This window comes from Podarcis tiliguerta (genome assembly GCF_965153285.1).
Source record: "Podarcis tiliguerta genome assembly, chromosome: 5".
NCBI classification, from domain to species: Eukaryota; Metazoa; Chordata; class Lepidosauria; order Squamata; family Lacertidae; genus Podarcis; species Podarcis tiliguerta.
The window spans coordinates 11,285,537-11,302,914 of NC_139538.1; the positions used below are offsets into that span (position 1 = coordinate 11,285,537).

Consider the following 17,378-nt stretch of genomic DNA (forward strand, 5'->3'; position numbering starts at 1 on the left):
GCCACATGAAAGGGAGATTAAGGGTTTCCAAATTCTTCTTCAGCTCAAATTTAAAATCTGAGCCAGAGAAGAAAATCTGAAGCAGAGAATAATTCTTAGTTTATCAACCTGGCCCTCAATCCCCACCCCAACCTTCTTTCCTTCTCCCTCTAAACAAGATATTTTTATTGGGGCAATAATGCCAGTGCCCTAGCAGCAGGAAGAGGGAGGCAGAAAGATCTGGTCTTTCCCTTCTCTCTCCAGTATGCTGGTAATGTCTTACAATAGGGTACTTGTGGGTTTCTGGAAAATGAAGTTTCCCCCAGAGCTACTGCAGTGACTGGGGCATGGTGGGTGACTTCTGAACATTGTGCTGACTTCAGAACATAAGCCAAGCAGTTTCCATGCCCAGATTATTTCCAGCTGCAGGTCCTGAGTGCAGGGCTTTCGTTTTAACTTTGTTGTAATTAGAATGATTTAATTGTAGAATTATTAAGATCCTGCGTGCCATACTTCATGAATAAATAGTCAAGGGTAAATAGCCTTTCTCTAATTAACCAGATGCACCCATCCTACACTATGAGATATGGCTGGCGCTAACCCTAATGAAGTTTTGGTGCTGGCAAAAAGACCCATTTATTTGAGCCGGCCTTAACAGAATGCTGCTGTTTTGACTAGTTGTGGTATTGCTCTTGCCCATATTGCTTTGCCTCCCTTTATCTGCTCCTAGTTTTTTATTTGCTTTTGTTATTCTGGTTTTAATTCTATTTTATTTGCACCCTAAATCTGGGATCGTTCTCCCTATGAGGGGCGGTCTGGAAAATATTTTAATATAAATAAAAACTCTCTTGCATCATCAGCCTTACCCAAGGACCAAAGAAATGGGCAAAGATAGTAAATTACTTTCTCCACTCACAAATTACTGTTTGAACATCACCAGAGAAATAAAAAGAACCACACAATGTGGATTACTGCAGTGATGCAGCTATAAATGAAAAGCTGTTTGCTGAACTAATGTTTGGGGAGATTACTGTAATGACACTTCTGAGGGACATAAATTTGAGGGAATTATTGAGTAGTACTCATTTTTTTCCTTTTTCCTTTTTAACAAGGTGTGTGGCTCTTGAAAGTTGGATAGTCCATCCATCCTGCCAGCTGCTTCCTTAGGGGATATAAACGAACAGTCAATCTTTTGAGAGCAAGGTGGAAACCGAAGGCAGGAATATGCCACCAGAGCAAGCTTTGCTGTGAAATGGCACGTTTGGGACTTCAAATTGGTATCATCAATCCCATCATTGTCCTGAGGGCCTTTCCTGTGTGATCATCAAAGTGACAAGGATACAGTTCTATGGCTGCTTGCCACACGTCCCAGGATTCAAGAGTCCCTGTGGAGAAGAGGCTCTTCTAAACCAGCACATCCCTCCTCCTTTGATGGTAGCAGCCAATACAGAGGCAAAAAACAGGGAGGTGAGGCTTGCTTCTTTCAGACAACACTAAATACCCACCCAGATACTTCAGCTTTGAGGAGCCCCAGCCTGCTAACATCTTATGCTAAGATTTCGGAGAGGCAGTGCTTCTACCCATGTTAGGAGCCTTTAGCAGAGTGGTGGGAATTATCTGGCCAGCCCACCTACCTAATTAAGCTCAGAAACCTGACTCTTTCACACCATTAGTGAACAAACATACAGAAAGCCTGTGCATTAGGGAGAACTGGCTTGCAAAAATGAGTATATTAGGCCAAATGGCATGAATTAGGATAAATTCACACTAAATTGTTGATGAATTTTCACAAGGCCTTTTTTATTTTAAACCTATGGGAAAATGTGGAGAAAGGAACATAAACCTGGAAAACATAAACCAAAATTGACAGAATCACCCATCCTTAGACTTGGTCCTATTTAAAATCTTACATATGCCTTCAGCCCTACTCTTTTGCATGATTAAGTCCACTCTCTCCCCTCTCTTTTCTCTTCCTTACCTGACCAGTCCCTCCAAGGCCCTATAAAATTCATTCTCTCATGGAGATGAGAAATGCATTAGCTCATGACTCTAAAACTCACCAATGGCTCAGTATCATCAACCAAAAATTGCCAATTTCCCTGTGCAGATTCAGGGAATTTCAGCCCACAGAGAAATAAGGAAATTCATGTTAGGTTATTCAAGACCACATATCCAGGGCTGTGTCTAAAATACCTGGCTCTACTATAGATAAAACTGAGCCTGTCAGATTATTTCCAGAAACAGACCATCTACTAGGCCTTGGTGAAAACTTTATTTCCTGCACAAAATCCAATGCACTCATTCATCTGAAATGTTGCAGGCTATTTACTTAGGGCACCACTACAGTATGTAACATTTTCCTACAAATTGCCACCCTCCCCCAAAAACCTGTGTATCGGGGGAGGGAGACAAAATCACTCTGCCAGACCTTCCAATTGTCCCTATTTTCCAGGGACAGTCCCAGATTTACAGAAGCCGTCCCAGTTTCTGATTTCATTCCAGAATGTCCTGCTTCTCCTTAGGAGTCCCTATTTTCTTTGGAGAAATGTTGAAGGGTATGGAGTTATGCGACCCCTGAGCCAAGGAGATAAGTAACTTTACAAGCCTGTGTAGGAAAGGGTTTTTTGTTTTTGTTTTTTTTAAACGTTTTATTGTGTTTTTATATATGTTGGAAGTTTCCAGAGTGGCTGCGGCAACCCAGATAGATGGGGTATAAATAAAATTATTATTATTATTATTATTATTATTATTATTATTATTATTATTAAACAGGATATTCCTAGTTTCAATGGGGAAATGTTGGAGGATATGCTTTGCCCCCAAAATGTTAGGCTCCCATGGGGGGGGGGGATATTTGCACCTCTCTGTCTGAAATTTGGCCAGCTTCATCCATTGAGATGGGGCAGCTATGCCTGCAAATTTAATCTAATTCTGCCAAGAAATAAAAAAAGTTATAGGCATCGTCTTTAAAGCCCCCCCTCAAATGCTGAAGACATCACCTCACACAGAAACCTCATCTGTCTGAAATTCGACAGGCTCAATCCACTCAGCAACGGCTACTATGCTGGCTCATTTCTTCCAGTTCTGCCAAAAAGTGAAAGCTGCTTATTTTCCCATGTCAGTCAATGGGAGGACACAGAAAGCCTCAAATCTCTGAAGCAAGACCTGATGGGAGGCTCCCCCCCCACTAGTCTTCTATGAGGCTTCTTCCTCCTCTGTGTGCAGCTGCAAACCTCTTACCAGGCTAGTAAAAATGTCTTCACACGAGTTTTCTTTGTGAACTTATTTACAAGGCTGCTTTTTCAATCATGTGGTTGTAATATATACTGTAAAGGTAAAGGGACCTCCAGTCACGAATGACTCTGAGGTTGCGTCGCTCATCTCGCTTTATTGGCCAAGGGAGCTGGTGTACAGCTTCCAGGTCATGTGGCCAGCATGACTAAGCTGCTTCTGGCAAACCAGAGCAGCGCACGGAAATGCCGTTTACCTTCCCACCGGAGCGATACCTATTTATCTACTTGCACTTTGATGTGCTTTCGAACTGCTAGGTTGGCAGGAGCAGGGACCGAGCAACGGGAGCTCACTCCATCGCGGGGATTCGAACTGCCAACCTTCTGATCGGCAAGCCCTAGGCTCTGTGGTTTAGACCACAGCGCCACCTGCATCCCTACATATACTGTACTATCCAGTATAATGTTCATACTGTAAGCCACCCTTTGATCTTCAGATGTATATAAATTTAATAAATAACTATTATTCTTGCAAGACCTAAGAAGACTGCAAAGCTAGTGGAAAGCTGAGATTGTGAGGAATATTTTGCTCAACCACGTAATATGCCTGTTGTCTTTAATTAGTATATGATTGCCCAGTGTTCAATATGAACTGTTCAGTCCATTTGCATGCCAGTCTAAAACAGTTCCATGATTATTTTCTAGCAAGAGGCTTTCCTTGCCCAGTGGCTAGCATGGAAACCAAGTGGGTGGCACAGGGAGAATGGAGTAACCGGTTCCTGGTCTGCCATGCTGCCCACTTCCTGCGTGGAGTTATGTGAACTCACCTCTGAGGAATTCCTAGTTGCCTGCGGCGACCAAGCAAATTTAAAAACAAGGTTGAACAATAAACATCCTGAGACTGCAGGCGGGTTAGCAGGGAGAAAAATGAATAGCAGCCATTCCCTGCATCACAGGGATATGGGGTGTATCCAAAGCAAGCCATACTCACAGTAGACCCATTGAAATCAATCGACTTGGCTTAAGTCCATTGATTTTGAAGGGTCTACTCTGTGTATTACTAAAAGCACAGTCCTAAACATGGAAGCATGCCCTGTTTCCCAATATAAGTCCGGAGACGACTATATGTTTAATGCATTAATAGAATTCTGCATGTGCTCAAATTGTCCCTGGAGAACAGTGACGCAAAATTCAGAGAATTTCGAAGGATGGCTGTGCTTTGGTTCTGAAACTGTTTTGGAAAGTCATCATTAGATAGGTTCTCCTTTAAATGTGAATTGAAATGAATTTATCTCTCCCCCTTCCATTGCACAGTCATCACATAACCCCCAAGAAGTGCAAAGAAGATGCAAATAATAAAAACTGGCCGTTTTGCCAGAGGGGGAGATAGGCTGAAGATGAACTGGAGGCAGATCTAAATGCTGATGGAGTCAAATTCCTGCCCCATCTCTAGTCTCCAGCATCCTAAACCTTGAGACTCAAAGAGGAAGAGCTTGATAGTGTTATAAGGTAGGACCTAGTGAGGTCACAGGGTTGCCAACTCTTGAAAGTTAAGAAAAACAGTGGTATGTGGCTATTGGTTGAGCTTAGGATGTGGTCCATTGGTATTGGTGAGCATTTAAGGTCCCCAACCCTAATCTGCGGGTTGCCATCTGATTAGATTTTACTCTGATTCTGATTTGATTCTAGGATGTATTTCAATTGATTGCTTAATTTTATCTTGATGTGTTATATAATTGTTGTTAGCCGCTCTGAGCCCGGTTTTGGCTGGGGAGGGCGGGGTATAAATAAAATCATCATCATCATCATCATCATCATCATCATCATTATTAGAAGGGCCCATAGGTAAAGGTGTGATGCTAGGGATGCAAAGCCCTTGAAGGAAGAAATAGGTGAAAACCTGAATGATAGAAACCTGGTCTGTGGTCATGCATCTTCCAGTCCTTTATTTGTTTTAATTGACAGCCATGGTATCTAGTTGAGCAGGTTCCCTTTTCAGTAGTAATGTGCCTTTGTCTACCTGCCTCTGGGGAATTACTAACGGTGAATAAATATCATCAGACGAGCTCCTAATTAAAGGAGTGCAAGTGGCTTATCTTATAACCCTACAGTCCCCTCTAGAGTCCCTTCCTCCTCAGGCTTCTTTGCTCAGAGATGGTCCAGGTTGGGTATGGATGTGCCTCCTCATCCCTGGTTACACTGAAACTGACCTGTCTTGCTGACCTGGCCTTAGCCATGGACTGTTTGAAGCGGTATGAATTGGAGTAGATACTTAGTTATTTGCACTCCTACTGATTCTCTGCCAAGCTGGACCTGACTGTAATAAAGTGTCTCATCTGGTTGTTATTTTTTTCGTATTCTAGTCTGGCGCAATTCACAGGGGCATATTGGCCAGACATAGCTGATGGCAAAGCAATATGTAAGGGTCAGGAATGGGAGACTTTCCATTTTATTTTGTATTTTTACTCTGCAATTGTAATGCTGGATTTTAGAGATTTAGAAGCCCCCCTTTTAAAAAAAAAGAAAGGACCTGGGACTCAGGAAAATAAGTGGGCTGGGAAAGGCAGGAAATCACTGCTGGAGATGGGTTAATAAATGTATTAACCTCAGTCATGTTTGAAAGCATTGACACCAATCTCTGGCAGGGAATGAAAAAAAAAAATTCAGGAAGAGATTGTGGCTGTTACAAGGCTTATGAGAATTTATCACCAACCAAAGCTAGATCATTTCTTCTGCAAAAGAGAGCTTACACAATTGCTTCTTATTACACTGTATTGGTACTTGGTTTTAACAATGCGATTTTTATTTTTCATCTTGAGAGTCAGTGTGGTGAAATGGTAACAGTGTGAGATTGAGTCAAGAGAAACAAATTTGAAGCTCCGCTCAGTTATGAAGCTCACAGGCTGACTTCAGTCACATTCATACCATACATTTAAAGCACTATGATGCCATTTTAAACAGTCATGGCTTCACCCAAAGAATTCTGGGAGCTGTAGTTTGCTAAGAGTGCTGAGAGGACCCTAATTGTAGGTCTGCCTCACAGACCTACAATTTCCAGAGTGGTTTAGAAATCAATCCCTCTTCAAAGGGAACTCTGGGAATCTTACCTCTGTGAGGGCAATAGGGATCTCCTGGCAACCTCTAGCACCCTTAACAAACTACAGCTCCCAGAATTCTTTGGGGAAAACCATTACATCATAATGGCATCATAATATTTTAAATACATGATGTGCATGTGGCCACAGAGAAGCATATTGACCACCCTGAACTCCACAAAGGAAAAGTTGGATATAAAGATAATATTTTTTTTAGTTGAAGTATTTCCTTTGCTTAAAAAAACACGAATGATATTTTCTGATCTTTAAGCACGCTAAAAAAGTTGAAGTTCTTAGGAATCAGTAAAGGGATTTTAAAGAAAATAAACAAAAGTTCTCCTAGGTATCTTGTGTGGTATTTAAATTCAGGTCCAGATTTAAGAGACATCATGCTTATTGCCAAGAAAGAAAGAAAAATTCACAGAACTGAAAAGTTACTAAACTTCACTGTTTCTGATACTTCCATCAAAATGCCAGCCCCTCTTGGGGAATACAAGTGAGGGCTCCTGTGTGTGCTACCTAATCTCCCAGTTGTTTCATGCAGATATCCATAATCATGGAGGACAAGATAGACAAGATAGAGGCATCTCATAGTTGGCTATGAGTGGAACAGAATCTCCCAATGCCACCATCTTGGTCTGTCCCAGCGTGGAGAGATGGCCCAAAAGAATGACCAGGTTCAGTAGTGGATGGCCTGGTGAGATGCTGCCACTCACTTGAACTCCAGTTGGTTGAATCATTGCTGCATATTGGGAGGTAAGAGGAAGAATGGTGAGGCATCAAGATGGCCAGTGGGGTGCAAATGTAGTGCCAGGAATGCCAAACTGGCTCCACCACTGTCTTTGCACCGCACCAACCTGCTTGTTGCCTCTGTCCTCTCTATCTTCCAATCAATATGGAAGATTGGAAGCCAGGTGAGTTATGGCTCTCCACCATGCCATCCACTACTGCTCTGGTCCATGGTACTGAAAACTGAAAGCAACTCAAACTAATAAACATTTATTAAGGCATTCCCAATAGGCACAAAGTAGGACCAACATAGGAGCTCTCTCTGGCCAGGAGATGCCAGAATTACCTTATACCTTACTGATAGACAGCCCCAAGGCCCTGGGATGGATGCCTACCTGATAATCCCTGATATTCGCTTGCTGATGCCAAAGTCTTAATTGAAAACAAAAACCCCCAAGCTTCACATGGTAAACTAGTGCTCCACAAGCTAACTCTGCATGAAGCAAGAGCTCACTGTTGACATTTTAACTCTCTTGCTCATTCAATTCACTGGCTCCATTTTTCGGCAGGTGAACAAATAATTATTTCCCCCATTTCCTTTTGCCAGTCTGCTCAGGCCTTTTTATGCCTCAAGCATTCCCTCCTCAGCTCTCTCTCTCTCTCTCTCTCTCTCTCTCTCTCTCTCTCTCTCTCTCTCCACCCCCTCTCCAAGCGCTTCTCAGTTGATGTTGTTTTTCTAAGACCCAAAGTGCCGTTTGGAGGGAAAAAAGCTTTTTCGCTTTAGCTTTCTTCTGAGTGCCTGGTAAATTCCGAACACTCCGAGATTGCCAGACGTTTTATGTTTACAGCGGGCTTTCTGCATCAGCTCCGTAGGCCTCGATCTGTATCTAATGCTGCCACCTATTGGATATGGACATAATCAGCTTTCAGCAATTGCAAACCAGAGATAAACATATTACAGTAATCCTCTTCTCTGAAACTGTTAAGTCCTGTAATTCCTTCGATCTGCAAGCCAATCAAAGCAACGTTAGCATATATGGGTAGACGTAGCGTGTGAACTACAGGCCATTTTGCAGGAACACAGGAAGTGCCCTCATACTAAGCCATGCCATTGGTTTCTGTCACAAGCAGCTAGGGTGAATGGCCAGTTGCAGAAGGCTGAGGTTCAGGATCCACAATCAGAGGGACCAGAAAGGTGGAAGATGATAGGTCAAATACAATGAAAGGCAGTTTACATTGCCATTTATAGTGGTACCTTGGGTTACAAACACCTCGAGTTACAAACCCTTCAGGTTACAGACTCTGCTAACCCGGAAGTAGTGCCTTGGGTTAAGAACTTTACCTCAGGATGAGAACAGAAATCGTGCACCGGCGGCGTGGTGGCAGCAGGAGACCCCATTAGCTAAAGTGGTACCACAGGTTAAGAACAGCTTCAGGTTAAGAATGGACCTCCAGAACGAATTAAGTTTGTAACCAGAGGTACCACTGAATAGGAATGAGTTGCTAAGACTCATGAGCTGAATTGACCTTAACGGCCTGGTATGTCATTTGTGTGTGTGTGTCCAACTCTACAGCTCTATGATTGTGTGATTCTATATTTCTGTGCAAATCCTTTATCTACGCCTTAAAGGTAATACTTATTTCTATAACATATATCCTACATTTCATTCCTTTATCATTCCTTTGCTTTTATTTCCAGTCCTGCCTGTGATTTCATTGACTATAATATTTTCTCACATAGTCCGAAAAGGATCTTCATTCTTCCACAAACTTTTCGTCTTTTGGGTTTCTTATTTTTGCCATCAATTTTGCCATCTCCATATAGTCCAATAGTTTTAAAGTCCACTCCTCTTTTGTTGGAACTTCTTTACATTTCGGTGCATACAGAATTCTTTCTGCAGTTGTGGCATACATAAACAATTTAACCAAGGTGTGGTTGTTGTTTTTTGACTTCTGCCCCTATTCTTGCCAGAAGAAATGCTTCTGGCTTTGGGGGATGACTATTTTAAACATCTTTTTCAATTCATTATGTATCATTTCCCAAAAGCCTGTTGCTTTTTTACACCTCCACCACATATGAAAAAATGAACCTTCAGACTCTTTGCCTGGTGCGCCTCAACTGTCTTGTGGAGTCACCTGACAGGATGTACAATGTCTTCTTTCATGCTCTTAACCTGTAAGTGCTAGTTTGCTTTCTGAGTTACCACGGGAGGTAAAGCGCCAAAGACTGGCTGCTGGCGGTCCTGATTCAAGATCCATTTCAACGCCGTACAAAATCAGATGGAGGCGAGAAAACCACTGTGGTGGAACTTCTTGTGCAACCAGGGTGATGTGAAAAGCCCTGAGTCATGTAAGCAGAAGGACCATGAGAAAGCTGGGAAAGAAATGGAATTTCTTTGTTTTAAAATAAAACTGGAGAATTACCGTATTTTTCGCTCTATAAGATGCACCAGACCACAAGCCGCACCTTGTTTTTGGAGGAGGAAAACAAGAAAAAAACTATTCTGAATCTCAGAAGCCAGAACAGCAAGCGGGATTGCTGCGCAGTGAAAGCAGCAATCCCTCTTGCTGTTCTGGCTTCTGGGATAGCTGCGCAGCCTGCATTTGCTCCATAAGACGCACATACATTTCCCCTTACTTTTTAGGAGGGAAAAAGTGAGTCTTATAGAGCAAAAAATACAGTAAATAAAAATCGTTTTCATGAAGCTGTGGAACATTTGCAGTCAAAATGACGAGAGGAGTTTGCTAATATTCTGGACAAGCTTTTCATCTCAGAAAGAAGCAAGTTCAGTATTTGCAAGCTTTCTTTGAAAGAACAGAGAAGCAAAACCTTCTCTGTTCCTTCTTTACTGGTTTGTAATCTGTGCTGATGGTGTCCCAGGCGTGCATCTTATCAAATTGCACAGAGTGCCTTGGGAAATATCGTTCCCACTCTTGCAATGGAAGCCCTCCACCCTGCTTCCTCAAAGATGACTTAGCAGAATGGATCCCAAAGGGAAGGAACTGAAGGGTGGAACAGGAAGATGGGTAGAGCCTGGCTTTATATATATGTTTTGTATACAGTGGTACCCCGCAAGACGAATGCCTCGGAAGACGAAAAACCCGCTAGACAAAAGGGTTTTTCGTTTTCTGAGGTGCTTCGCAAGACGGATTTTTCTAAGGGCTTGCTTCGCTAGACGAAACAGCCCTGCCTCTTGTGTCATGGCAACGGTCACTGCACGCACGCACGCTCGCTTCCCCGCTCCTCCGGCTCCCTCCCACCTTCCTGCTGACGGCTCCTCCGGCTCCCTCCCACCTTCTGGCCACCCTTCTGACCTTCCAGCTGCCTCGCGCCGCTGCCCACCGCCCTCACACACTCCCCTCAGGAGCTGTTGCCGCCAGCAGCCAGCGTTGCAGCTGGAGTCACGCTCCTGAGCCCCACCACCCTCCAACAGCCGCGTCACGCGGTGTCCACAAGGCGCGGGTGAGTCCAAGGACTGGCTGCGGCAGCTGCCCTGCTTCTCCCCACCCCTCCCCGCCGTGGTGCTTCGCAAGACGAAAAAACTCGCTCTACGAAAAAACTTGCGGAACGAATTAATTTTGTCTTGCGAGGCACCACTGTATTCATATTGCCTAACAGATACATTTTGCCAACCACTTTTCCCTAATGCAATTACGTTTTTCTAGGTTACTTTCACTCACATGTGCATGTTTGTATACATTACTCTGCTGGTGAACTGCATGGCAAAATTCAGAGAAGTGTGACTTTTGACCTCTGCTTTAAAACCTCCAAGGAAAGAAAATCCACCATGTTCAAAGCATAGGAGCCAACTTCTAGGGGTTGAGGTCCCCCTCTCAGTCTCCTCTTTTCCAGGCTAAACATACCCAGCTCCTTCAACCGTTCTTCATAAGGCCTGCTTGTGAACTGTATCAAATCCCTCCATTTAAAAATAAATAAATTGCTCCATGGATAGCACATGATTATGCTTCAGGGCATACAAAGGGGTAGCGCTGTGTCATGTCCGTCCCGCCACTCAAAGTCTGCACATCAGAAAATTCTTTTCAATATTCCAAATGCAATTCTCCATACCCGGTTTATCATTTCCTTATTTATGCTATTTACTTATCTTATTTTCCTCTTACCCTTGTGATCTCACTAGTTATTTTTTCATGGCGATTGGATAAATCTCTTCCTGGGGTGTACGCTGATGAATATATATTTTTTTAAGTGTTTTTCTCCTCATGATTTTTCACTCCCCTCCCCGAACCCGTCGCACGTCCATCCTGTGTTTTAATTCTCTTTGTTTCCAGCTGACTGCTTTGATGTCTGTTCTCTTTTTATTTCCTGCTGAGCCTCAAAAATGCCTTCTCTTTGTCAGGTGGTTATTAACTTGGTTTCGAAAGGTCATCTTCACAGATGGAATCTAGAATGGGTGTAAATATTTTTGGTAAACCTCTGCGTAATATTCACATAGCTCCTTCACTGCAGGACTTGGGCCATTTTATGTGTTCAACAGGGTCAGAGTAGCGACGTAATTCCTGGATCATACCATTTTAGGTTTCCAGGGGGGAGACATGTGTTCGAATATTCTGTACTTAGAGATGTGTTCGAATATTCTGTATTTAGATAGAATGATAGATGATATAGATGATAGATGATGGATAGATAGATGATAGATAGATGGATGTTTGGAACATTCACCTTAAAAAGGAACTCATTCTAGTTCAACATGTTCAAAAGGAACTAATTCCAGTTCACATTTATCCCTTTAGAAAACTAATCAGTTTGGTTTGCATTTAGTTCTCACTTCAATTCAAGTTCATTCAAATGATCCTCAGCAGAAAAGGAGGAAGTCCCAAAGCAGTCCTTGCATTAGACTTTTACTTGTGCAATCAAAATCCATCTCTATTTCCTCCTCTCTCAAACCTGTCCCTAATCTACTGAGCAATTCCGCCCGCAGAAGGCGTTTCTGCATGGGTAAGAATTCCAGATATTTTAGTACTAACATATTCTTTATTCACCCCTGCCTCTCTGAAGATGTTTAAAAGGGGATGGAGTCCCCTTTGGTGCAGAATCCAAGAACACCCCCAAAATAGCAGAACATAAATATTTTATGCACGCAAGTCTCTGGCTATATATGTATTAGTTCACAAATACAAGCTTAAAATACAAAAATTCATGGGGGGAAAGAGGCTTAATTGTATAAATTCCCAATACAGCCTTGTATCAGGAAGTTTTTAATGTTTGACGTTTTATTATGTTTTTTATATTTTGCTGGAAGCCACCCAGAGTGGCTGGGGAAACCCAGTAAACTGGGTGGGGTATAAATATTATTATTATTATTATTATTATTATTAGCACATGGGAGGACAAGAGAGAGAAGAAATTCCACCGCAAAAGCAGAAGTTACAGTACTGGAATATAGGTTTACCTGTTCCTAGTTTGATACATCTCCAACTCCTTGAAAAAATCCACCAACAGTATCTCCAACATTTTTTACACATCACTTGGGAAGACAGACGAACTAATACCAGTGTACTGGAAGAAGCAAAGATCACCAGTTTCGAAGCAATGGTTCTTCAACATCAACTTTGTTGGACTGGTCATGTTGTGCAGATGCCTGATGATCATCTTCCAAAGCAACTACTCTATTCCAAACTTAAAAATGGAAAGTGTAACGCTGGTGGTCAACAAAAGAGGTTTAAAGATTGCATTAAGGCAAATTTTAAAAATTGTAGTATAAACACCGACAATTGGGAAACACTTGCCTGCAAGCGCTCCAGTTGGAGAACAGATTTTACCAAAGGTGTCATGGGCTTTGAAGACGCTCAAACTCAGGACGCAAGGGAGAAACGTGCTAAGAGGAAGGCACGCTTGGCAAATCCACACTGCGATCAACTCCCACCCATGTCCCCACTGTGGAAGGACATGTGGATCCAGAATTGGCCTCCACAGTCACTTACGGACTCATTGTTAAGACTGTGTTTATATAACACAATCTTACTAGGCTACGAGTGATTGCCAAAGAAGAAGAGGAGGAGGAGGAGGAGGAGGAGGAGAAGAAGAAGAAGAAGAAGAAGAAGAAGACTCCAATCGTCACACTACTTGCAGGGCAGTCTGATTCAAGCCTGGTCTAACGATAAAGAACTCTTAAGAAAGGAGAATAGTTGGGCATTGAAGCTGCCCACTCACTGTTAGTACTGGGATGGCTCACAGAGCAGGCAGGCAGGTCACCAACTCACACAGTCTCCCCCACTATGATGAGATGCATTGCATTTCTATTTCAGCTATGGTAATTCTAAGTTTGCATCTGTCCATGTGAACGGTCATATGCAAATGTTATGCATATCTGCGCCTTCTTCTCTCCCCTCCCCCACAATGCACGCGTGGCTGACTCTAGTCTGTAGGGTTGCCAACTGAGCGGTCACCCATGAAATTACAGCTCTTAGAACTTAGACAAGCTGATATATCTCAGTGAAGCCTACTTCACAAGGCTATTGTGGTCATCAATAAGAAAAACAAAGCACCGGAGATGCAGAAAAAAAGTTCCGGAAATGATAAATAGAAACCCATTTTGACTGCCACCAAATTGGACTATGGACAGCAGTAGATTTGACCGGAATGATGTAGTAAATCATATGAAATGTAATTTATGAAACCAAGACTGCCTCAGAAGAATTTCAAGCTACAAACAAACCAACTGATTTGACAGCTCCTTTTTGCCAAATGAGACATTCTTCTCCAATACATATATAAGCCAACCACATCATTTCATTTCTGCATGCTCATATGTCACCAGAAGCAAAGTTTAAACCTACTTAACAATGTTTTTTTGAAAAATATTTTTGCCAGTGCAACCACAACCCCCCTTTGATATCCCCCCACCGGCACTCCTTCTGAAAACATTTGTGTTTAAATCTATATGGCCCTCTCTCTCAATTTCTCTAACTTGCTTTCTCCATGATGCAGTCACGTAGCCAAATCTAACTACCTAGACTGCATTGTGTCATCATTGCAGCATTGTCCCATTTTCTGATTGGCTGGAAGCATCCATTTGCTTGATCCAGGAAGGAGCAAAATGCAGAAACTGGTGGGGTGTATGGGTCAGATCATGAGATTAAACAGAAGTAGCAGCAGTCATTGAAAACAATGGTCCCAAACTATCGATCTACCTGTGGTGAAAATTCACATAATCTTTGAGATTTTCAAGAGAATTGTCTACCTCATTGAAATTATTAATATCTGCCTCAAAACTGGATAATTTTCAGCAAAGCTGTAGTTATAAATGCAAAATATCTCTATATATGAAGCATTCAGATGAAGCAATGGCAAACCAGCAGGGCTGACTTTAGAAAGAATTACAGTTCCACAAACCTTCTAACTCCTGTGAAAAAAAAGATGCATTTTGTAGCTGAAAGTTTATGTTTAGCTTAATGATATTTGCTCCCCTGCCTCGCTCTTCTTTTTATCACACAGTCCAGTCCAGCTGCAAACACTTCCTGCATGCATATCAAAGTGCATCGAGATTATAGGATTATAAAAACAGGATCACTTAAAGCTGTTCACTTTGTGCTACCATTATGGCTGCAAATTGATATTCCCAGCCAAGTGGGTGCTTATTTTATTAGCCACAGGGATTCATCAAACATCCTCAAAATTGCCCTCTTCATAATGCGATGCAGCGCAGCTGAGCACATAAGGTTCCCGAATATATGCCAAACTCAAGGAGATAATAACACCGGGCAAACATCTTTTGATGAAGCGCTGTGCAAAAAAGCAAAGGGTAGGGACGGGAGCAGGAATACCACCCAAGAAAGGCGACAATTCGACCACAAAGTTCTTCTGTACCCTGTGTTCATCCAAGGAGGCCCTCAATAACAAACCACAGTCAGAGACCTCAGAGGATCCTTTCATCAGGATTTCATTGCTCACTCAGCCTTTGATGCAATTCTTGTAGTACATTTTGCCCATAAAATAATCATAGCTGGGATTGGGGGAGAGGACATTGACCCACAATCTCCAGAGCCCACAGAAGCATGGCTCTCACCTTTCGTGACCATTTTAACCCCTTCTCCCGCAAAAAAGAAAAGAAAAAACGAAAGCAGGGCATTTCCACAAGCACCAAAATCATTCAAAAACTGGAATTTTGCTAATGAGTATATTTACTGTTCAGCAAGCGCAAGTCTATGTTTTCCTCTCATTAACTGGGTGCAGCCACCAACAATATCGATGGTCGTTATAAAGCTAAAGAGCTCATAACTGCAGCCAGCAAGTCTTATTTTCAATGTTTATGCCATTTACCACAAGTACAGACCAGAGAAACAATGGGTGGGGGGATTTGACAGTAACCATATCCCCCCCCCCTTCTAAAACACATAGGAGACACTTCTCCTTCACCTCCTATAATTGCACCCGTGAATATGGTTTGTTTATCACAAGGGCTGACCACTCTGCTCCATGTAAGCCCTCCTTGAGTCCCATTGATTTCAATGGGAGAAATGTAAGTCTGGAACCTAAAAGACAAAGGGTGGTTAGCCCATTATCTGTGCCCATTGGCTTACCAATGCCAGGTTGTCTGTGTCACTGAGCACTGCTTTGGGAGGAACCACTGCTGAATATGTAATTTGTCCACACTCCTCTGCATTTAATTTCCCTCTGGCCTGACTGTTTACCCTATAAAGCTTGTGTGTACACACACACCCCGATAACGAAGAATAACACTTCATGCATCTAAAGAAGCCCACCATAGCTTACTCCATCACACATTTCAGGTGCCACAAGACTCTTTGTCATTTTTGCTGCAAGCAACTAACACGGAGCGTACCCCTCAAAAAGTCTGGACTTGACTCTCCCATTGCAACCAGCTGGAACTTAGCTTAGAAACTTAGCTTGGGCTCCGCCGCGCCCTGAGTTTCCTATTATTTTATTGCCACTAAATGCCCGGCAACCTCCAAGCAGCTTAATTTTATTGTTCCACTTACCCCCATTTTTCTTTCTGGCTCAAGGCAAGCTTGGTTTCCTTCGGGTGCTCCATGCTGGCTTTTGCACTAGCTTTCGCACCTCACCTGACCATAATAATAAAAAAAGTCCCTTCTGCCAGAAGGAAGAGGAAAGCAATATGCAAAACAAACAAAGAAACCCAAGAGGAAAGCTACACCCCTATAGACCAGCACTCATAGCAACAGACGGAGAAAGACTATCCTCTCGCTGGTTGTTAACTTTTTCCAGTCGTGAAGCAGTAATTCCTCTGGAACTGCAACTCAGCATGTGTGATGCAAGGGGCTCTTTTGAAACGGCGTTTTCCTCTCGCTTGCCAGCCATTCCTCACTGTCCCTGCCAACCCTGAATAAAACTCTTTCTGATGTGGCAAGGTCTGCAGAGCCAATTGGACAACAAACGGAGCCTATTTGTTTTATTGACAGATGGCAAGGGTGAGGTGATATCCGGACAAGGGGGTGGGGTGGTGATTGAAAAGGTTCTCTGGGCCATGCTTTTGGTTTAACTTTATTGTGGGGTGTGTGAAGGAGAAAGGTCTCTCTCTAAAATTAGAATTCTATTTTTAAAGAGTTACCTACCACGAGACAATTTCTGGGAAATGCAGCTGGATAGTTGAAATAGTGAGTGGTAAGGCAGGGACAATATGTATGACAGAGATCTGATTGTTAAGAATATAATAACACAGTAAGATACTGCTGGATCGCGCCCATGGCCCATCCAGTCCAGCGTCATGTTCTCACATTGGCCAACCAGGTGCATTGTGGGAAGCCCACAAGAGGGGGACCCAAGCACAAGACCTCTCTCCCCTCCTATGGTGTCCAACAACTGGTACTCAAAAGCACTACTGTGTTCAGCTGTGGAGGCACAGCACAGGCTTCCTCAAGATGTTTTGAGGCTACAATTCCCATCATCCCTGACCACTGGTCCTGCTAGCTAGGGATCATGGGAGTTGTGGGCCAAAAACATCTGGAGGGGCGAGGTTAAGGAAGCCAGGCATAGCATAACCTCCATGGCTGGTAGTCATTGATACAGTAGTTTTCTCCTCCATGAAGTTCTCTTTTTAAAGTCATCTAAGTTGGTGGCCATCACTGCCACCAACAGCGAAGGCTTCCTTTTGAGTTGCTGAAAAACTGAAAGGCAGAGTTTTATGGTTTCACATCCTCAATGAGTCTTCCCCAACCTGCGGACGACTTGGTGCTGTTGGATTCAAAATCCCAGCACGGCCGATGGTCAGGGATGATAGGACATGCAGTATGGGGTCCATATCCCTGTTCTATGTGGTGCAAGTTTTAGCCTCTATTTCTCACTCAAGCTCCTGTGTATATGTAGAAAAACACCTGCAGCACTGAAACATTTATCAATGACATT

At 42.9% G+C, this 17,378-nt stretch overlaps 1 protein-coding gene across 3 annotated transcripts in view; it reads right to left on the reverse strand.

Annotated features, from left to right (window-relative positions):
* The window catches only part of KCNMB2 (potassium calcium-activated channel subfamily M regulatory beta subunit 2), a 322,930-nt gene extending 306,557 nt beyond the window's left edge, over nt 1-16,373 (reverse strand). Inside the window, exon 1 of one of the 3 annotated variants that reach the window (XM_083442414.1) lies at nt 15,995-16,373. In XM_083442414.1, coding sequence (XP_083298540.1) covers nt 15,995-16,047 — 53 coding nt within the window. In that variant the 5' untranslated portion in view covers nt 16,048-16,373. The remainder of the gene's footprint in view (nt 1-15,994) is intronic. The other 2 variants (XM_083442415.1, XM_083442412.1) reach the window with 2 other exon arrangements.
* Nucleotides 16,374-17,378: the final 1,005 nt, after the last annotated feature.